The sequence below is a fragment of the Anoplophora glabripennis genome, unplaced genomic scaffold, assembly GCF_000390285.2.
Source record: "Anoplophora glabripennis isolate ALB-LARVAE unplaced genomic scaffold, Agla_2.0 scaffold1092, whole genome shotgun sequence".
Classification (NCBI taxonomy): Eukaryota; Metazoa; Arthropoda; class Insecta; order Coleoptera; family Cerambycidae; genus Anoplophora; species Anoplophora glabripennis.
Window position 1 is genome coordinate 43,777 of NW_019417213.1, and position 19,842 is coordinate 63,618.

Here is a 19,842-nt window from a genome sequence, read left to right on the forward strand (position 1 = left end):
ATATTTACTTTTATATTCCTCGTTGACAGTCAATTGACAGCTGTCAACTGTCAATTTTGCCAATCTGGCATGAGAATTGAATTCAGCTCCCTCAAAAGCCCAAACTCTCAATGTGAAAAGAGAATATTTACTTTTCTATTCTTCGTTGACAGTGTATTGACAGCTGTCAACGGTCAATTTGTCCAATCTGACATGAGGGTTGAATCCAGTGACCTCAAAAACATTACCCTATATATTAGAATAATTAAAATATGCTTTTGACATCTGTAAATAGTATTGAAAATGAATAGTTTTGCAACGGGTCAGGGGAGCTTTGGCAGCTCCGTAGCTGCCAAAATGTTCATTTTGGCACTTTGTGCCCATGGAGACTTTTGTTCAGGATGACAAAATCTACAACATATCAAAAATTCAGACAATTTGACAGAAACCCAATTTCCATAAGATTATTGCGGGGTCCTTTGCAATCACGGGCGTCCCATTTAAAATGTCGCTCAGAGATATTCAAGACCGCGTGAAATCAATGAAATATCAGTGGTGGGGGAGCAAACACACATATACTTCGATCTGAATTCTCGAGTTCAAAAATGCATTGAGTATTGCACCCATTGCCCAGGGCAAATGTGTAAAAATACTTACAAAACAGTGGAAGTAGACGAGTTCGAAATCGATTTTGAAGAAGACATGGCAGAAGAAAGTGCAAGCGAACTCGACGATCAGATTTCAGAGTCGTTAGAAAATGATATTTTGCAGTTGCAGGACGAGGAAATCGACGACGAAATAGATTGTGATAATACTGATGAGGCATGTGAAAAATCACCAACTAGTAAAAGAATTAGATTAGATTAAATATAAATAAAAATTGAAATAAATAGTTTAAAATTTGAAAAATCATGAAAAGTGTGTACTGTTTATTGAAGTATCCAAAAGATTCTTATACTTTTTTTATATAAATAAAAAATAATTTTTAGATAAATATTTTAAGAATAAACGAAAAAATTAAAATTTATTTTTTTTGAAAGATTTTTAGAAATTTATTGTACAACTAAAAATTAATACTAATTTTCAGTTGTTTATTTAAATAATTATTGATTAAACAATTTTATAATATTTAAACAAACTTACTAGTATTACCTGGTGCAACATGCAAAAATTTTGGTCGTGAATATTAACATAGTAAATAAATAAACATAATAAATTAATCATTTTTTAAAGTAACTGTTTATCTGTATGTCAAAAGTCCCATATGATAAATGAATTTTTTAAGTAGAGAGACATCAATTTAAAAAAAAATCATCGAAATTGGTCCATTAGAAGCTGAGATAAGTGAAATTTTTCCGAGCGTCGCAGTTTTGAACTCGAGAATTCAGATCGGAGTAGCTGTGTGTTTGCTCCCCCCACCACTGATATCTCATCTCGTTGATTTCACGCGGTCTTGAATATCTTTGAGTGACATTTTAAATGGTACGCCCGTGATTGCAAATTTTGAAAATTTATATCTGGAAAGTACTCGGAATGACAAACCTATTAGTTAAAAAAAACAGCGCGTATACTCTTATAGTTTTGCTGTAAATAAGGGTTAACTTTAACGGGCTATAACCGAAATTAATGGGCGGATCATCAGTTTTTTTTTAATACAACGTCTTTCCGAGTATTTTCAAACCATATTTTAGAATTAAAAAAATTTGAAAAATCGTTAAATTATTGCAATTAATTGTTTATAAGCGTAAAAAATGGGAAAATGTTTAAACAATCACCACGGCTCACCTAATCGTCCGATTTGAATTTTTCAAAAACCATTTTAAAGCTTGATAGCTGTTCTTTTTGTGGCGAAATTTTCAAGTATTCAAGGGCTTTAGATTTTTAGAAATTTGATTTTGAATATTTTTTAATTTAAAAAAAAAATAAAAAATTTAAACAATTATTATGCAAAAACTATAGAACCGAATTGGATAAAATTTGGTGTGATGATTCTATGCACTAAGAAGTTTAATTGGGAGAAGTATGAAGATCCTAGGTATTATTCAAGTGTCTGAAAAAAATTGACAAATAAACTAGCATTTTTTGCAATNTTTTTAAGTTGCGAGACATCGATTTAAAAAAAATCATTGAAATTGGTCTTGAGATAAGTGAAATTTTTCCGAGCGTCGCAGTTTTGAACTCGAGAATTCAGATCGGAGTAGCTGTGTGTTTGCTCCCCCCACCACTGATATCTCATCTCATTGATTTCACGCGGTCTTGAATATCTTTGAGTGACATTTTAAATGGGACGCCCGTGATTGCAAATTTTGAAAATTTTTATCTGGAAAGTACTCGGAATGATAAACCTATTAGTTCAAAAAAACAGCGCTTATACTCTTATAGTTTTGCTGTAAATAAGGGTTAACTTTAACGGGCTATAACTGAAATTAATGGGCGGATCATCAGTTTTTTTTTAATACAACGTCTTTCCGAGTATTTTCAAACCATATTTTAGAATTAAAAAAATTTGAAAAAAACATTAAATTATTGCAGTTGTTTATAAGCGTGAAAATTGCGGAAATGTTTAAACAATAATCACCGCGGCTCACTTAATCATCCGATTTGAATTTTTCAAAAACCATTTTAAAGCTTGAGAGCTCTTCTTTTTATGGTGAAAATTTCAAGTATTCAAAGGCTTTAGATTTTTAGAAATTTGATTTTGAACATTTTTTAATTTAAAAAAAAATAAAAAATTTAAACAATTATTATGCAAAAACTATCGAACCGAATTGGATAAAATTTGGTGTGATGATTCTATGCACTAAGAAGTTTAATTGGGAGAAGTATGAAGATCCTAGGTATTATTCAAGTTTCTGAAAAAATTGACAAATAAAAAAGCATTTTTTGCAAATTTTTAAATGATTTTTCCGATTTTTGCAATAATAATTATTATTTTTTCGAATTGCAATTAACTCTATCTTGTTCAAAATATAATTACAAAACTTTTTTTCATATTCCATTTTTGTCTAAAATGAATAGTTGCTAAGTTGTCGACGAGAAATTCAAGAAAAAAAATATATTTTTTTGCTATTTTTTTATACTTGTTTGCAATAACAATTAAGCCCACGTTTTTTTATTTGCATAGAAAAATTATAATTTCTGATGTTATTTAGAAGCCGTTAAAACAAAAATCTCCGATCATATGCGTTTTACCCAACCCGAAACAGATACCGCCTGGACTATTATTGTATGCTCAATATCCATTGTTAATATCAAAAAGGTAAATACATATTAATAAGGACTAATATTTTTTCTTTTAGCCTAAAACGGATTTAAACGGATGCNTTTTTTTTATTTGCATAGAAAAATTATAATTTCTGATGTTATTTAGAAGCCGTTAAAACAAAAATCTCCGATCATATGCGTTTTACCCAACCCAAAACAGATACCGCCTGGACTATTATTGTATGCTCAATATCCGTGAATTATATACGACGCCTTGTTACATTTATGCCAAAATGATGTCAAAATAAGTAAATAAGTTCATAACACTATGGGCCCGAAAATGATACATTTCTGATAGATGTAAAATTTTAAAAAATCCTGTTTTTCTAAATATTTCGAAAACGATTTAAGATATTACACTGAGCTTTGGTGTATAGTACAGTGGCAGTGTAGTATCTTAAATCGTTTTCGAGATATTTAGAAAAAAACGAATTTTAAATTTCTTTCAACATCTATCTCAGAAAGAAAACATTTCCGGATCCATAATGTCATGAACTTATTTACTTATTTTCACTTCCAGAACACGTCCTTAAAATATTTCCCTTTCCCCCCGAAACTGCATAAGTTATAATAAAACTGTACCTACCTACTTTCTGCAGAATATGACACAAATTCTTATTTCAAAATATTAATTTTCTCAGGGACAAGAAAAATAATGTGGCAAGACAAAATAATTTCAACACCTGTATACTCTTCTCTTTTTATAATGGATATACTTCAGGCCTGTAATTTTTTGTTATGTGTCGTTACACAAAAAAAATATGACGCGCCCCTAATTATTGATGCCTCCCAAAATTCCTATTAATAGTCCACCGGCTCGCCCCTTTAAAAGTGGATGCCTTTTAGGTTGGAAACCTTTATCTTGAGTCGAGTGTACGATGACCTTCAAAATATTTTAGTTTGGTAGGCCCCACGGTCCGTATCACACCATCATAATTTAAAAAAAATCCATCCGATTTCCTAGATATCCATCGATGGAGTTCGTGGTGGGACACCCTCTATACAAAGAGTAAATAAACCCTACTACGTTTTAAGGGTAACAATGTCTTGCTTAATTGCTGTTTTAAAACTAGTCACAGTGGGGCAAGAGATGACATTTACAGGTAAAGAATTGTAAAGTTTTACAGCATTGTAACTGAAAGAGCGACAAGAGCGTTGAAATATTGAACAGTGTCTTGGCATGACGAATTTATTACTGTGACGAGTAATTCTATGATGCATGTTTGCACCACGAATTAGCTTATCACGCAAATAGTAAGGTTGTTCCCAAGTGATAACCTTGTATATTAATGAAGCTAAATGTACAATATAGCTAAGTGTATGACGGTTTTTAGGTTCCAAAAATTAATATTTTCCGAGATATTTGCGATTGAAAATGTTGATTTTTCATATAAAAAGTGCATAATTTTCATCCATTTTTGATAAATAACTCGAAAACCTTGCGTTTTATCGTAAAACCCATATAAAGCAAAAATAAAGCTTTTGAAATAACGAATCGATCCATTTTTTGTTGATTACCGTAAATGTAATAGTAACCGAGTTATCTATCACTCTCTAAAGGTACTTGTTTATTTTTCGGAAAATAAAATCGAACCATTTACCGTAAAATAATGGCGAAAGAACTAATTTTTCAAAAAAATTAATACAACCTTTTTTAAAGTGCTTGGAAAGACCTTTAAAATGCTGATTGATAAAATTTCGTAGCTCAAAAACTCGCGGAGTTATGATGAAAATAAAATGGTCATCTCATTTTTTCGGAGAAATAATCAACAATAAAATCTATGGCTGAACCATAAAAATAGAAACTAAGCGTAATCCATGTACAGTTGATTTTTCTTAGGTACTAATAATAGGCTTTGCAAGTTTGACCGGTTTAGAATGCCTAGATTTAAAAAAAGTTTGAAATGAAAAAATTTTTAAATTTTCAAAAAAATTTCCTCGTTTTCGAAATAACTCAAAAACTATACAAGATACGTGAAAATGCAAGAGTTCAAAATTAAATGTCTTTTTTTTTAGTAATATTTTTGCTCTCTTTCAATTTTTCTGTAGAGCAAAAATTAACCGAGATATTACGTTTTTTAATTTGCATTTGCGTGTAAGGACCACCTTCTTTGAGCTCTTAAAACCTAAAAATCTCGAAAACGATGAGTTCAAGATCCTTCAACTATATAGGTTGATTTATAGCTCTTGCAATTCCCTGCAAATTGCTTTTTGAAGCGATGAAAAATATTAAAAATTAAAAAAGTTATCGTGAAAAACGAATTGTATTAAGTCAGTGAAAATTGTTGGTGGACTCTATTGTAATGCGACATGCGAAACATGCCAAAATTGCCCTCCGATCGCGGACCGAACAGAGAAGTCGACACTGATGATAGTTCTTTAGATGATACCTATATAAATTTTTGATAATAAAGTATAATTGTATAATACACAGATAATTTTTATTTTCCCGTTCACTAATTACATGATTTAAATTTCGAGTTTTAAGTAATCTTGTTGAATTTAGTAATGTAGTCTTTCATTCATTATAAATGTTATGAACATGTGAAAAAAATTGTTTCATTTTCTGCAATAAGGGCGGTTTTTAAGAGTTGGAACATTGCAATAAATCATGTATTATTTCATAAACAGTAAAAAATATTCAATTCTTCATTATTGCTCCGTCAAAACATTTCAGAGCCGCGAAAACTAATTTTTGTTTTTTTTCCCCATAAAGGGTGGATTTTAAGGGTTGAAATGTTGCTACAAATCAAAAATTATTATTCAAAACATAAAAGAATGCTTATTCTATTGACACAACGCTTAAATCTATGGTTTTTACGTTTTTTGCAAGAAGAGGTAGTTTTCACCCCCTAAAAACAATAAGCACACATTATGGATATGTAACTTTTGTAAAGGGGGGTGAAATGAGCTTACTCACCAATTTTCATGAAAATCGGTGCGTGTCAAGAATTCGGAGGTTATACCCTATTTTTACCGTTGTATACTGGACTAATAAATCTCTCCTCCAGTTTTAACCAATTAGACCAAGCAAATTAAATTTTTACTCGAAAAAAGTCCTATCCGCGATATTGTAAAATTATCTAAAGGAACATAACACAAGACATCTCTCGTCTCGTGAGTCAAAAACTTTTATTAGCTAACTTTTCTTTTTAAACAAATAAGTGAGGAAAACAGTTTTTTCACTTTGCAGGGAAAACCATCAATTTTAGCGAAAAGTGACTCACATGGAGTAAAATTGTCTACAAAATGAGACTTGTTAAATTAAAATCGGTTAATAAACAAAAAAGTTATTGCAAAAAAAACAGAAAAGTGCCCATTTTTTAATTTGTTTATAACTATCGCATTTATTGTTAAAATTTTATAAAACCTATGACAAGTTGAGGGTTTTGTCATACTTTAAAAGTGTGCCAAAAGTGGGCGCTGTAGGTGCAATAGTTTTCGCACAATTCTATTTGTTTATAGCGGAGGCTCCAAAAGTTATGAACTTTAAGCCTCTGTACAGACGTTAATTTTCAATCAAACATGATTCTGAAAGCGTCATTGTAATCTTAAAGACGCAATTAAGCGACCTATTAAAAAATATCACCGTTTTTTTGACATTAACATTCTCAAATTGTGCATTAAAAAACCGTGCGTTTTTCGCTTATAAACAATTTGAATAACATTGTTGCTATTTATGCTATCTCACCGAAAATAGATGCAATGGATAGCTGGCAAAAAAATACAGTTTTAAAATAAAAAAAGTACCCTCTACGACCAACAGGAGCCAAGATAAGAATCTTTTTTTAAAAAATCGTAGCGCAATTGTTTATAAATATTAAGACTTGAATTTTTCGCAAAATAAAGTTTACGACGTAAACTACGATTTCCCGTGAATTGCATTGAAAAATGTGGAAAATTAACGACTCACGAGCCCTTTAAAGAGAAGGTACTCGCTAAGTAAACTGTCCGGCGTGATGATGGGGGAAGCTCGTCCAATCGAGTCGCGCGCGCGAAAAAAGTGAAATCCTATTCATCGTAGAAACTTTTTTTTTTTAAACTGGGGTAGCTCGACGAAAAAATAACAATGGGCATATTTACGAATTCGTAGAATAGCCCTGAACCCCAGAAAAAATGCATCTTTTATAATTAATTTTTTTTAATTTACAAAAATGTCACAAAAATTATTGTTAAACGAAATATTAATTAAAATTTCAATTTCGGAATTATTTTACTATTATTAAATAAATAAATGAAGCTATCGTTCATTTAAAAAGTTATTTTTTTTACATATTAAGGCAAAGTAAACTTGTTTTTTCAATATTTTGTTAGCTATTTAATTACGATTTAAATGTAAAATTAAAGTAAAAATTCACAAATTATTTTCAAATTATTATTTATTGTTAAAAGATTTAAAAAAGAATAAAAAGCATTTGAATTTATTGCAAAATTCTCAAAATTAAAAAATATTAAAAATAACGCGGTCGATAAAATTACAATTTTAACTTCCTGAAATTTTAATATATAAAGTTTTTTTATTATATTTATTACTAATTTTATACAAAAAAATTTTTGCAACATAATCAAAATTAATTCAAAAAATATTAATCACAACCATTTTCAATAATAGATATAAATAATGCAATATAATACAATTTAAAATTTAAAATTTTTTCTATTTTTATGAGAAATAATAATTTGAAAATAATTTATGAATTTTTACTTTAATTTTACATTTAAATCGTAATTAAATAGCTAACAAAATATTGAAAAAACAAGTTTACTTTGCCTTAATATGTAAAAAAAATAACTTTTTAAATGAACGATAGCTTCATTTATTTATTTAATAATAGTAAAATAATTCCGAAATTGAAATTTTAATTAATATTTCGTTTAACAATAATTTTTGTGACATTTTTGTAAATTAAAAAAAATTAAGTATAAAAGATGCATTTTTTCTGGGGTTCAGGGCTATTCTACGAATTCGTAAATATGCCCATTGTTATTTTTTCGTCGAGCTACCCCAGTTTAAAAAAAAAATAAGTTTCTACGATGAATAGAAGCCGAGATATAGCAAAATTTAGAGCGCGCACCTATTTAAACTTTGGATTTAACTTTTCTCGCCAGCGCTACCGCTTGGACGAGCTTCCCCCACCACCACGCCGCCGGCCGCCGGACAGTTTACTTAGCGAGTACCTTCTCTTTAAAGGGCTCGTGAGTCGTTAATTTTCCACATTTTTCAATGCAATTCACGGGAAATCGTAGTTTACGTCGTAAACTTTATTTTGCGAAAAATTCAAGTCTTAATGTTTATAAACAATTGCGCTACGAATTTTTAAAAAAAAATTCTTATCTTGGCTCCTGTTGGTCGTAGAGGGTACTTTTTTTATTTTAAAACTGTATTTTTTTGCCAGCTATCCATTGCATCTATTTTCGGTGAGATAGCATAAATAGCAACAATGTTATTCAAATTGTTTATAAGCGAAAAACGCACGGTTTTTTAATGCACAATTTGAGAATGTTAATGTCAAAAAAACGGTGATATTTTTTAATAGGTCGCTTAATTACGTCTTTAAGATTACAATGACGCTTTCAGAATCATGTTTGGTTGAAAATTAACGCCTGTACAGAGGCTTAAAGTTCATAACTTTTGGAGCCTCCGCTATAAACAAATAGAATTGTGCGAAAACTATTGCACCTACAGCGCCCACTTTTGGCATACTTTTAAAGTATGACAAAACCCTCAACTTGTCATAGGTTTTAAAAAATTTTAACAATAAATGCGATAGTTATAAACAAATTAAAAAATGGGCACTTTTCTTGTTTTTTGCAATAACTTTATTGTTTATTAACTTATTTTAATTTAACAAGTCTCATTTTGTAGATAATTTTACTCCCTATACCTATAAGGTGTCTGTCAGTCACTTTTCGCTAAAATTAATATTTTCCCTGCAAAGTGAAAAAACCGTTTTCCTCACTTAAATTAGCTAAAAAAAGTTTTTGACTCACGAGACGAAAGATGCCTTGTGTTATGTTCCTTTAGACAATTTTACAATAATCTCGCGTATAGGACTTTTTTCGAGTTTCTCTTTTAGTTTCGCTAATTTTCCTGGTGTAAATTAGAAGAATCAAAATGCGGTGTAACATGATCTTACTTTCGAACACCATAACAGAATTTTAGACAAGCATTTTGTAATTTCTGGAGGCTGTTTTCGTCTTTAACAGTAAGTGCTGGCCAGTACAGAATATTGCTAGAGTTGAGAGAATTAATGTGTCAGTCAGTTTAAGTTTAATTTCAACTGATAGATAATCTTTATGCATGTAGAGCATTTTGAGTTTATAATAACACTTTTGTAATAAATGTGCTACAGTGTCTCGTACCTTAGACGAGAATCGACATATACACCCATATTTTTTACGTCGTGGAAAGTAGATCAACTCCAAAAAAAAAAGTTTATTTACAATGAACCATTCCTGTTTGCAGTTCCGGATAATGGAAGAGGACCGAGTCGCTTTCTCCGACGAGACAAGATCGAAGCTAGAAAAACAGCGGGGGATCATCCAAAGCTTGAGGAACGAGAAGCAGAAGGTCCTAGAGGACATCACGGTGGCCACCTGCGCTAACCAAAAAAGGAAAGATCTGAAGCTCACCAATCACATCTATAAGCTGCTGGAGGATTACGACAGGTACTGTAGGTTAGTCGAGGAAGAAAAGGACAACATGGGGGAGCTTGAGGTCCAGATAAAAAAGGTATGTAAGGGACTGAACTTAACTGCGGTTCCCAAATAATGTAATGTGCCGTTTGTTTCGCATAGCGTTCAGATTCCATCGTTACCCGAGCCTGTTTCTATCTTTGTTTATCGTACACAAAAAGAAAGACAACTGATATTGCATAGTTTGATTACTTGAAATACCGTCTTGCTTCAGTTTCCAGTTAAGGCGTGTCGGTGCTTGTCATAACCGTACAAGTGGGAAAAACGTGTTGTTATTCTAGTTGTTCCAATAAGTGTTGTGTGCTATAACAGGACGCACAATGCTATTTGTAGACAGATGAAGTCCTAAGCATTGATCAGTGAAGATCATTAACATAAATGAACTACAACCATATAATTATGAAATTAATAATCCTAAATCTAAGGACCAAAAGTTAAATGTCGCTATCCATAAATATTTATCGCTAACATTTGTAGCCTACAAAAGTAAAAATTCTTAATTGTTAACTCAAATAAACAGGTTTTTCTTTTTAATGCAACACTTAAGAAAAATTGTAGCCATCTACAGATATGTATCGCTTTCTACTAAAAGTTATGTACCAAAATTATTCGCTGTCTACCTGAGTTTGTCGCTATCTACCAAAACTTATCGCTGTCTACGTGAGTTTGTTGCTAGTTACTAAAAAATTTATTGCTATATACCGAAATTTATCGCTGTCTACCTGAGTTTGTCAATATCTACTAAAATTTATCGCTATATACCGAAATTTATCGCTAATATTTGTAGTCTACAAATATAAAAATTTCAATAAAATAAAGAGAATTCTAGAAAGAAGATTTTGTTTCATACAGCAATTAAACAAAGTTAAGTAAATTATAGCAATTTACCGAAATTTATCGCTATCTATCGATTATTGTATCTATCTAACAAAATTTATCGCTAATAGTTGTAGCTCACAAAAGTAAAAATTGTAAAGTAAAAAAAATAAAGAAATTAGTTCAATAAACAAGTTTTTTTTAATACACCAGTTAAAGTTAAGTAAATTGTAGCAATTTACCATAATTTACCGCTCTCCATAAATATGTATCGCTACCCACGGAAATTTATCGCTAACATTTGTAGCCTACAAAATTAAAAATTCTAAATTGTTAATTCAAATAAACAAGTTTTTCTTTTTAATGCAACACTTAAGAAAAATTGTAGCCATCTACAGATATGTATCGCTTTCTACTAAAAGTTATGTACCAAAATTATTCGCTGTCTACCTGAGTTTGTCGCTATCTACCAAAACTTATCGCTGTCTACGTGAGTTTGTTGCTAGTTACTAAAAAATTTATTGCTATATACCGAAATTTATCGCTGTCTACCTAAGTTTGTCACTATCTACCAAAATTTATCGCTATATGCCAAAATTTATCGCTGATTACCTGAGCTTGTCGCTATCTATTAAAAAATTTATTGCTGTCTATGTGGGTTTGTCGCTAGCTACTCATAAATTTATTGCCATATACCGAAATTTATCGGTCTACGAGTTTGTTGTTAACTACTAAAAAATTTATTACTATGTACCATAATTTATCGCTGTCTACCTGAGTTTGTTGCTATCTACCAAAATTTATCGCTATGTACTATAATTTATCGCTGTCTACCTGAGTTAGTCGCTATCTACCAAAATTTATCGATATGTACCATAACTTATCGCTGTCTACCCGAGTCTGTCGCTATCTACTGAAACTTTGAAAGCATTTCTAACGATATACCTACCGGGTAAGTGGAATGGAACTGAATGTTACTATGCGATGGGGCGTCAGTTTAACGCTTCATTTTACGGGTGGTGACGTGAAACACATTAAAACTAATATTTTCCCAATATTTATATTAAAACAAAACAACAATTCTTTAACAATCAACCATTGTATAAAGTAACAAATAATCAATTATTCGCGAATATATAAATGCAGTCTTACCTCCGTCACTTTGCTTGTTTCTTCCCCCGTTTCTTGTTCGCTGCGTGCCGCGACAGGTGCATCTTCAAGCTGTTCCGGTACTTCGTCTTGAAGGCACACTTCGCGCAGTGCAGCATCGTCACGTCCTCCTCCTTTCTGTGCTTGAGCTTGTGTTCGTTCACCCGCCACAACGTGGTCGCTCTAAAACCGCACTCTTCACAGACCACGTTCTTGGGCTTCTTCTCGTGGTGCGCGTTCTTGCAGTGCTCCCTGAGGAGGTGCTTCTGGCACGTCGTGTACTCGCACAGACGGCAATCGAAGGACGTCTTCGCCTCGAACTTAACCACGACGTCGTGCTTGGTCCTGTTGTGCACCTTGAAGTAACTTTTATTCGTGGTCGTGAAATCGCAGTACTGGCACCGGTGGCACGGCGAGGATTCAGGATTGTGGCGCTTTCCGTGACGTTTCAGGTGCTTCTTGTACCGCGTCTTATAGTGGCAGAACTGACATTGGTACGTCTGTACGTCCTCCTCGTGCAGCCACAGGTGCTGGTTGAGGCTTGATCGCCATTTGCTGGTGAAATCGCACTTGTTGCACTTGAACTCGGGCGCGGCGTTTTGGTGGGTCAGCAGGTGGAGGGCGAGGCTGTCTCTGCGGTTCGTCTCGTGCGGGCAGTGGGGACACGCGTATGTGCCGTTTGAATTTTTTGTGACGGTCTGTTTAGTTGCATCGAAATCTTCCTCGGTTTCCTCTTTCACGGGATGTTGGTTGAGGAGTACAGCTCTAAAAAAAAAAAAATAAACAGACGACTTTAATCGATATAAATAATTTTATCCGTATACTAGATACTGCAAGTATTTAGTAGGTCATTATTTGCCAGTAGGTACAATTAACAGTAGGTCAAAAGTAATAATTCGTTCAGTAGGTACAAAGCAATGATTTGTGACAGTAGGTACAGATATTTTTGTTAGTAGGTACAAAGTAATGCTTTAGGTCAGTAGGCGTTGAGTAGCAAACAACATTAAAACATTGCTTGTGAAATTGATAAAATGATAAGTACAAAATAAATTATGTTCTACAAGAATATGACGCAAAATTATAGTTCTATTAAAGAAAAAATCTGATGACTGCACACATACGAGACGAGTCAAATCATCAATCTCGTAATGTATCTTACTACACAAAACTTCTTATTTAAATAACTCCTCTTTATTCGTAGATAAATAAATAAATTTTCTGTCCAAAACTGATTTTTTTAAGATGTACTACAAATGATCATTTGCCAGTAATAGTCCAGGCGATATCTGTTTTAAAAAGGGTATACTTGGGTAAAACGCATATGATCGGAGATTTTTGCTTTAACGGCTTCTAAATAACATCAGAAATGATAATTTTTCTATGCAAATAAAAAAAACGTGGGCGTAATTATTATTGTAAAAAAGTATATAAAAATAGCAAAAAAATTCATTTTTTTTCTTGGATTTCTCGTCGACAACTTAACTATTCCTTTTAGACAAAAATGGAAGCGTAAAAAAAGTTTTGTAATTAAATTTTGAACAAGATAGAGTTAGTTGCCATTCGAAAAAATAATTATTGTTATTGAGAAAATCGGAGAAATCATTTAAAAAATTGCAAAAAATGCTAGTTCATTTGTCAATTTTTTTCAGACACTTGAATAATACCTAGGATCTTCATATTTTTCCCAATTAAACTTCTTAGTGCATAGAATCATCACACCAAATTTCATCCAATTCGGTTCGATAGTTTTTACATAATAATTGTTTAAATTTTTTTTTTAATTAAAAAATTTTCAAAATCAAATTTCTGAAAATCTAAAGGCTTTGAATACTTGAAAATTTCACCACAAAAAGAAGAGCGCTCAAGCTTTAAAATGCTTTCTGAAAAATTCAAATCGGACTACTAGGTGAGCCGTGGTGATTGTTTAAACATTTTCGCAATTTTCACGCTTATAAACAATTGCAATAATTGAATGTCTTTTAAATTTTTTTATTACTTTAAAATATTGTTTGAAAGTACTCGGAAAGACGAGTATTTAAAAAAAACCTGATGATCTGCCCATTATTTTCGGAGTTATAGCCTGTTAAAGTTAACCCTTATTTACAGCAAAACTATAAGGTTATAAGGGCTGTTTTTTGAACTAATAGATTTGTCATTCCGGGTACTTTCCCGATATAAATTTTCAAAATTTGCAATCTCGAGCGTCCCATTTAAAATGTCACTCAAAGATATTCAAGACCGCGTGAAATCAATGAAATATCAGTGGTGGGGGGAGCAAACACACAGCTACTCCGATCTGAATTCTCGAATTCAAAACTGCGACACTCGGAAAAATTTCACTTATCTGAGGACCAGTTTCGATGATTTTTTTTTAAATCGACTCGCAACTTCAAAAATTCAATTATCATATTTTCAACTACCTTTTATTATTAATTATTGGACTTTTTACATGCTGATAAACAGTTACTTTAAAAAATGATTAATTTATTATGTTTATTTATTTACTATGTTAATATTCACGACCAATATTTTTGCATGTTGCACCAGGTAATACTAGTAAGTTTCTTTAAATATTATAAAATTGTTTAAACAATAATTAATTAAATAAACAACTGAAAATTGGTATTAATTTTTAGTTGTACAATAAATTTCTAAAAATCTTTCAAAAAAAATAAATTGTGAATAATTATAATTTTAATTTTTTCGTTTACTTTTAAAATATTGATCTAAAATTAATTTTTTATTTATATAAAAAAGTATAAGAATCTTTTGGATACTTGAATAGACAGTACACACTTTTCATGATTTTTCAAATTTTGAACTATTTATTTCAATTTTTATTTACATTTAATCTAATGTAATTTTTTTACTAGTTGGTGATTTTTCACATACCTCATCAGTATTATCACAATCTATTTCGTCGTCGATTTCCTCGTCCTGCAACTGCAAAATATCATTTTCTAAAGACTCTGAAATCTGATCGTCGAGTTCACTTGCACTTTCTTCTGACATGTCTTCTTCAAAATCCATTTCGAACTCGTCTACTTCCACTGTTTTGTAAGCATTTTTACACATTTGCCCTTGGCAATAGGTGCAATACTCAGAGCATTTTTGAACTCGAGAATTCAGATCAGAGTAGTTATCTGTTTGTTCCCCTCACCATTGATATTTCATTGATTTCACGCGGTCTTGAATATCTTTGAGTGAAATTTTAAATGGGACGCCCGTGATTGCAAATTTTGAAAATTTATATCTGGAAAGTAATCGAAACGACAAACCTATTAGTTCAAAAAACAGCCCTTATATCCTTATAGTTTTGCTGTAAATAAGGGTTAACTTTAACGGGCTATAACTCCGAAAATAATGGGCGGATCAGCAGGTTTTTTTTTAAATACTCGTCTTTCCGAGTACTTTCAAACCATATTTTGAAGTAAAAAAAAATTTAAAGCATTAAATTATTGCAATTGTTTATAAGCATGAAAATTGCGAAAATGTTTAAACAATCACCACAGCATCGTCCGATTTGAATTTTTCAAAAATCATTTTAAAGCTTGAGAGCTCTTCTTTTTGTGGTGAAATTTTCAAAAATTCAAAGGCTTTCGATTTTTAGAAATTTGATTTTGAAAATTTTTTAATTAAAAGAAAAAATTTAAACAATTATTATGTAAAAACTATCGAACCGAATTGGATGAAATTTGGTGTGATGATTTTATACACTAACAAGTTTAATTGGGAAAAGTATGAAGATCCTAGGTATCATTCAAGTGTTTGAAAAAAATTGACAAATAAACTACCATTTTTTGCAATTTTTAAATGATTTTTCCGATTTCTGCAACAATAATTATTTTTTCGAATTGCAACTAACTCTTATCTTGTTCAAAATTTAATTACAAAACTTTTTTTCCTTTTCCATTTTTCTCTAAAACGAATAGTTGCTAAGTTGTCGACGAGAAATCTAAGAAAAAAATGAATTTTTTTGCAATTTTTTTAAACTTTTTTGCAATAACAATTAAGCCCAGGATTTTTTTTATTTGCATAGAAAAATTATCATTTCCGATGTTATTTAGGAGCCGTTAAAACAAAAATCTCGGCTCATATGAGTTTTACCCAACCCGAAACAGATATGCCTGGACTATAAATATCAAAACGACACTTACGGATATACTGTAGAACTTTCGTCCTTCAAAAACAAGTCCTCTTCCACTTTAATCTGAATTTCACTATGTTCGATACCGTCCCAAACGGCCTCCTCATTTTCTTCTTTCACTTTAACCTGAGAAAGATCGATTTCAGCCTCATTTTTCACATTCCGAGTAAATTCCAAGACATCCCGCAAGTCGACACCGGTATTGTTGTTGGTTATGGTCGCATACGATACGTAATCGTTTATTTTGTCGTTCGTATCGAGGAGCGTTGATACGAGATTGAACTGATTTTGCAAGGCATGCATACAGTTTTGGCACATTAAAGGACTCTGCGTGTTATCCAAATTCTAAAAGTAACACCAATAAGGAACTCACACGATTGGTTATAAACCTCACACTTACAATTTCCGGCAAACATTTCTCGATCATGTCGCCTAAGAAGAAATCGTCGTCGATTCGACCCAGATCCGTGAAAAAACTACCCTCAAAATATCCGAAACACAACCTACACGCAGATTCTCCTTCTACCTTGATTCCTTGCTCACTTATCTTGTGTATTATCTCTTGCAATATCAGCTTGACTCCGCTGTCGTACCGAAAGGTTTTCAAATACATCTCGTTGTTCAGACAAGTGGTTTTAAAATCGAAAGACGTCTGAAGACTTCCAGAACAATTATCACATAATGCTGATTTATTGTTTACTTGTAGATCCTAAAATGTTTGATATATACATAAAGCATTTTAGATAGACAGTAAGTGAACTTACCGAAGATGGTGAGATCAACTTCAGCATTTTCAATCTGGTTTCATCGAGTTCTATGTGGATGTTATTGGAGGCCAAACCAAGGCATATGCGGCAAATTTTCGTGTTTTCAGTCATAATATATATTAATTTTCAAATTATTTGAATGACAGCAACCTTTCATTAAAAGGTTTGAAAACTTTGAGGTTAATAATTCTTAACTGTTGTTCTTCTTCTTCTTTTGTAGACCTTAATAAATTATATAATATTAGAAGAAGAAGAAATATTAATAATTGAACTACCACTATCGGCTAGTAGGCCTGCAAAGCTACAGACTTCAATTTTTTAAAACAATTTTGTTTATATAACCTTAATTAGATAAAAGATATCTTTTTGTAATTTGTTTCCAGTTAGAGCAGCAGATTAGAACCCTGAGACCGAAATCTGCCGTAACTGACGAAGTGTACCAGAACCGCCTGACTTCAGGGCAGCAGGCCATCAAGACGCTTCAAAACAGACTGGACAATGCCGTAAAGAAGTTTTGCTCCCTCTTAACGGAGAACAAGAATCTCAGGGACGACATAGACCACCTCCTGAAAGAAATGTGGGTCAAAATTATTATTTCATCGTTAACTTATTAAAAAGTGTCTACGAATACTAAGATTTGATTTTATGAACATTTTTAGGAACCACTACAACTTGGTGTGGGAGAAGTTGATAAAAGACTTCAATTCTGGGAAAAAGTACATGGTAGATTTGATAGAACAGGCGACTTTGGCGTTTGATCAACGAGAAGAATGGTGTTCCAAGCTGGAGGCTTTGAAAAAGAGGGCCCAGTACGATTTCATAGCACACTCGGAGGTAAGGATGGAAATACGTTTACTTTGTACATTTTTTTTCGATATAAACGAATTTATTTTTTAAGGAAATGCGCGAGGTACAAAGACAACTAGACCACGACCTAACGCTGAGGGAATTTTTGATAGTGAAGGGTCAGCGGCGCATCCTGAGAGACTTGGAAGAGAAAGAAAGGAAGAAGAAGGAATTTGAGGCACAGAACCTGGAAAACCAGCTACGTCTGTACGAGGACACGCTAACGCAGATCAAGGTGCGTATTAAATATTGTCGATTCTTTTGTCAGTAACGATTGTTTATTATTTTTTAGCGATTTTGCCAGGAGGAAGACATCCAGCGCATCGCCTCCCAATTCGTCAAGCAAGAAGAGGAGAACTTTGCGCTTTTCAATTACGTCAACGAACTGAATCACGAAATAGAATCGCTCAACGCCACCCTGACGGACTTGAAGGAAAAAATTGGTATGAATGTATACGTAGCGTGAAGGTTGTGCGTACTTAAGCTTTAATTATAGACGAACAAGTGGAGTTGAGTCAAGTCCGGGCCAAAGAACGCCAGGCGACCGTGAAATCGCTGGAATACGACTTGAGCGAAGCCACGAAAAAGGTAAACATTGTGACTTTTGGTACTTTTTAAACAACTTTTTTTAGGCCGATGTGGATGAAGATGCCGTGCGGGCAGCAAAGAAAGAATTGGAAGACGTCTTGAGTGGGATAGAAGACATTTTCACTATCCTCAGCTGCGATAAAGCCCCCATCTTGGAGCTATTAGGCGACAGCTCGGGGATAAATTTATACAACATGAAAATATATTTGGGCACCATCGAAAAACGCCTATCGGCGTTGATAACGAAAGTTTACTTTGCGGAAAAAGCGGTGAGTAATTCGTAACAAAGTGTCAAACTTGATTATATTTGTGAAACACGCAAAAAACTTGACGATAACACTTTTTGTAGATGTTGACTCAGACGAAGAAGTTTCAACAGGAAAACATAACGGATTGCATCTAAAAAAACTTCTAATGTGACTTTTCGTAATGTACAATCTATATTTTCGACAGTTCATACCGTTATGTAGATTAGGGGTATAGTCTAGACGGTATCTGTTTCAAAAAGTGCACATTTGGGTGAATCGTATATCCACGGAGATTTTTGGCTTCTTCAAATGAAAACTTTTCTATGGGCATAAAAAAAAACGTGGACTTAATTAACTTTTGGCGGCAAAATATGTTAAAAAAAATTGAAAAATGTCATATTTTTCTTCCTATTTAATTATGTATCTTTTGAAGAGTTGATTTTAGGGCGAAAATGGAAGAGGAAAAAAATGTTTGATTAAAGGCTCTACAAAATATGACTATACTCGACGGCCAAAAATATAGATAGTGATTCATACATAATATAGAAACACTATTACCGTAGTGTATAATAAAATGATTTTTATAACGGTTCAATATTATTTGCTTATGTTAAATGATGTGCCGCTCTCTTTGCACATCGATAGGATCTATAACAGTCATAGACTGAGTTACACTGAACGCGATTTATTTCCTATCTCTGTCTATCGCACTTATTACAGATAGGGAAATGCTCTTTTTAGTGGGTGTAAACGGACGTACGTAGAATTCGAGTTAGCCGTAGTTAGAAACGTCAAACTATAAGCGCGCGCGAGGGTTTGCATATTCCGTGACTATAGTAAATTTATAAATTAAAAAAATACAATCGGGACGTTTTAAAACGTAGGAATAATAATTAAAATGGATCAAAGTGCCGGTTGTAGCAAACGGTCTGTTGCTCATAAACGCCCTAACCTATGCGATGCGGAATTAATAATGGTAAAAAACGTGTATAAAGGAATTCGGTCGCGAAATTCTAATACAAGTGTAAGTGAAGCTGTTGATATGTGTAGTTCGTTGACAAAAGTATCCGTTGCTACTGTTTATCGTGCCATAAAAAATAGTGTAGAAGTGAATCCAAAGAAGAAAAAAGTGGAAACACGAGGGAGGAAGAAAATAGAAGTCGACGTTGACGTGAAATACTCCATACGTAGGAAAATTCATGGATTTTTCTTTAGAAATGAAATACCAACGATAAAGAAAATTCAAGCTGCAATAGCTGAAGATGAGGATATTCCTAATTTCTCTGATAAGGTTCTTAGAAGAATAATGCGTGACATGAATTTTCGATATTTGAAACGGAAT

At 32.5% G+C, this 19,842-nt stretch overlaps 2 protein-coding genes across 2 annotated transcripts in view; one reads left to right on the forward strand and one right to left on the reverse strand.

The window, feature by feature from the left end:
- The window catches only part of LOC108912544 (coiled-coil domain-containing protein 63-like), a 21,767-nt gene extending 3,112 nt beyond the window's left edge, over window positions 1-18,655 (forward strand). The window contains exons 2-9 of the mRNA XM_018717796.1: window positions 9,710-9,976; window positions 17,202-17,395; window positions 17,478-17,652; window positions 17,717-17,899; window positions 17,957-18,107; window positions 18,161-18,252; window positions 18,297-18,521; window positions 18,602-18,655. Of these exons, the coding sequence (XP_018573312.1) occupies window positions 9,710-9,976; window positions 17,202-17,395; window positions 17,478-17,652; window positions 17,717-17,899; window positions 17,957-18,107; window positions 18,161-18,252; window positions 18,297-18,521; window positions 18,602-18,655 (1,341 nt within the window). The remainder of the gene's footprint in view (window positions 1-9,709; window positions 9,977-17,201; window positions 17,396-17,477; window positions 17,653-17,716; window positions 17,900-17,956; window positions 18,108-18,160; window positions 18,253-18,296; window positions 18,522-18,601) is intronic.
- Window positions 11,813-17,228, reverse strand: LOC108912549 (GDNF-inducible zinc finger protein 1-like). The gene is made up of 4 exons (XM_018717801.2): window positions 16,816-17,228; window positions 16,452-16,760; window positions 16,062-16,396; window positions 11,813-12,669 (listed from the first exon to the last, which is right to left on the reverse strand). Exons 1-4 carry the CDS (start codon window positions 16,927-16,929, stop codon window positions 11,913-11,915), a joined length of 1,515 nt encoding a protein of 504 aa, XP_018573317.1. The 5' UTR covers window positions 16,930-17,228; the 3' UTR covers window positions 11,813-11,912.
- Window positions 18,656-19,842: the final 1,187 nt, after the last annotated feature.

What these genes read in the sequence shown, in the direction of transcription:
- LOC108912549 (XM_018717801.2), bottom strand. Translation starts at nt 16,929, where the DNA reads ATGACTGAAAACACGAAAATTTGCCGCATATGCCTTGGTTTGGCCTCC. An exon ending in AGAAATGTTTGCCGGAAATT is followed by an intron (nt 16,397 to 16,451) that starts GTAAGTGTGAGG and finishes TGTTACTTTTAG; the next exon opens with AATTTGGATAACACGCAGAG. An exon ending in GAAAGTTCTACAGTATATCC is followed by an intron (nt 12,670 to 16,061) that starts GTAAGTGTCGTT and finishes TTTTTTTTTTAG; the next exon opens with AGCTGTACTCCTCAACCAAC.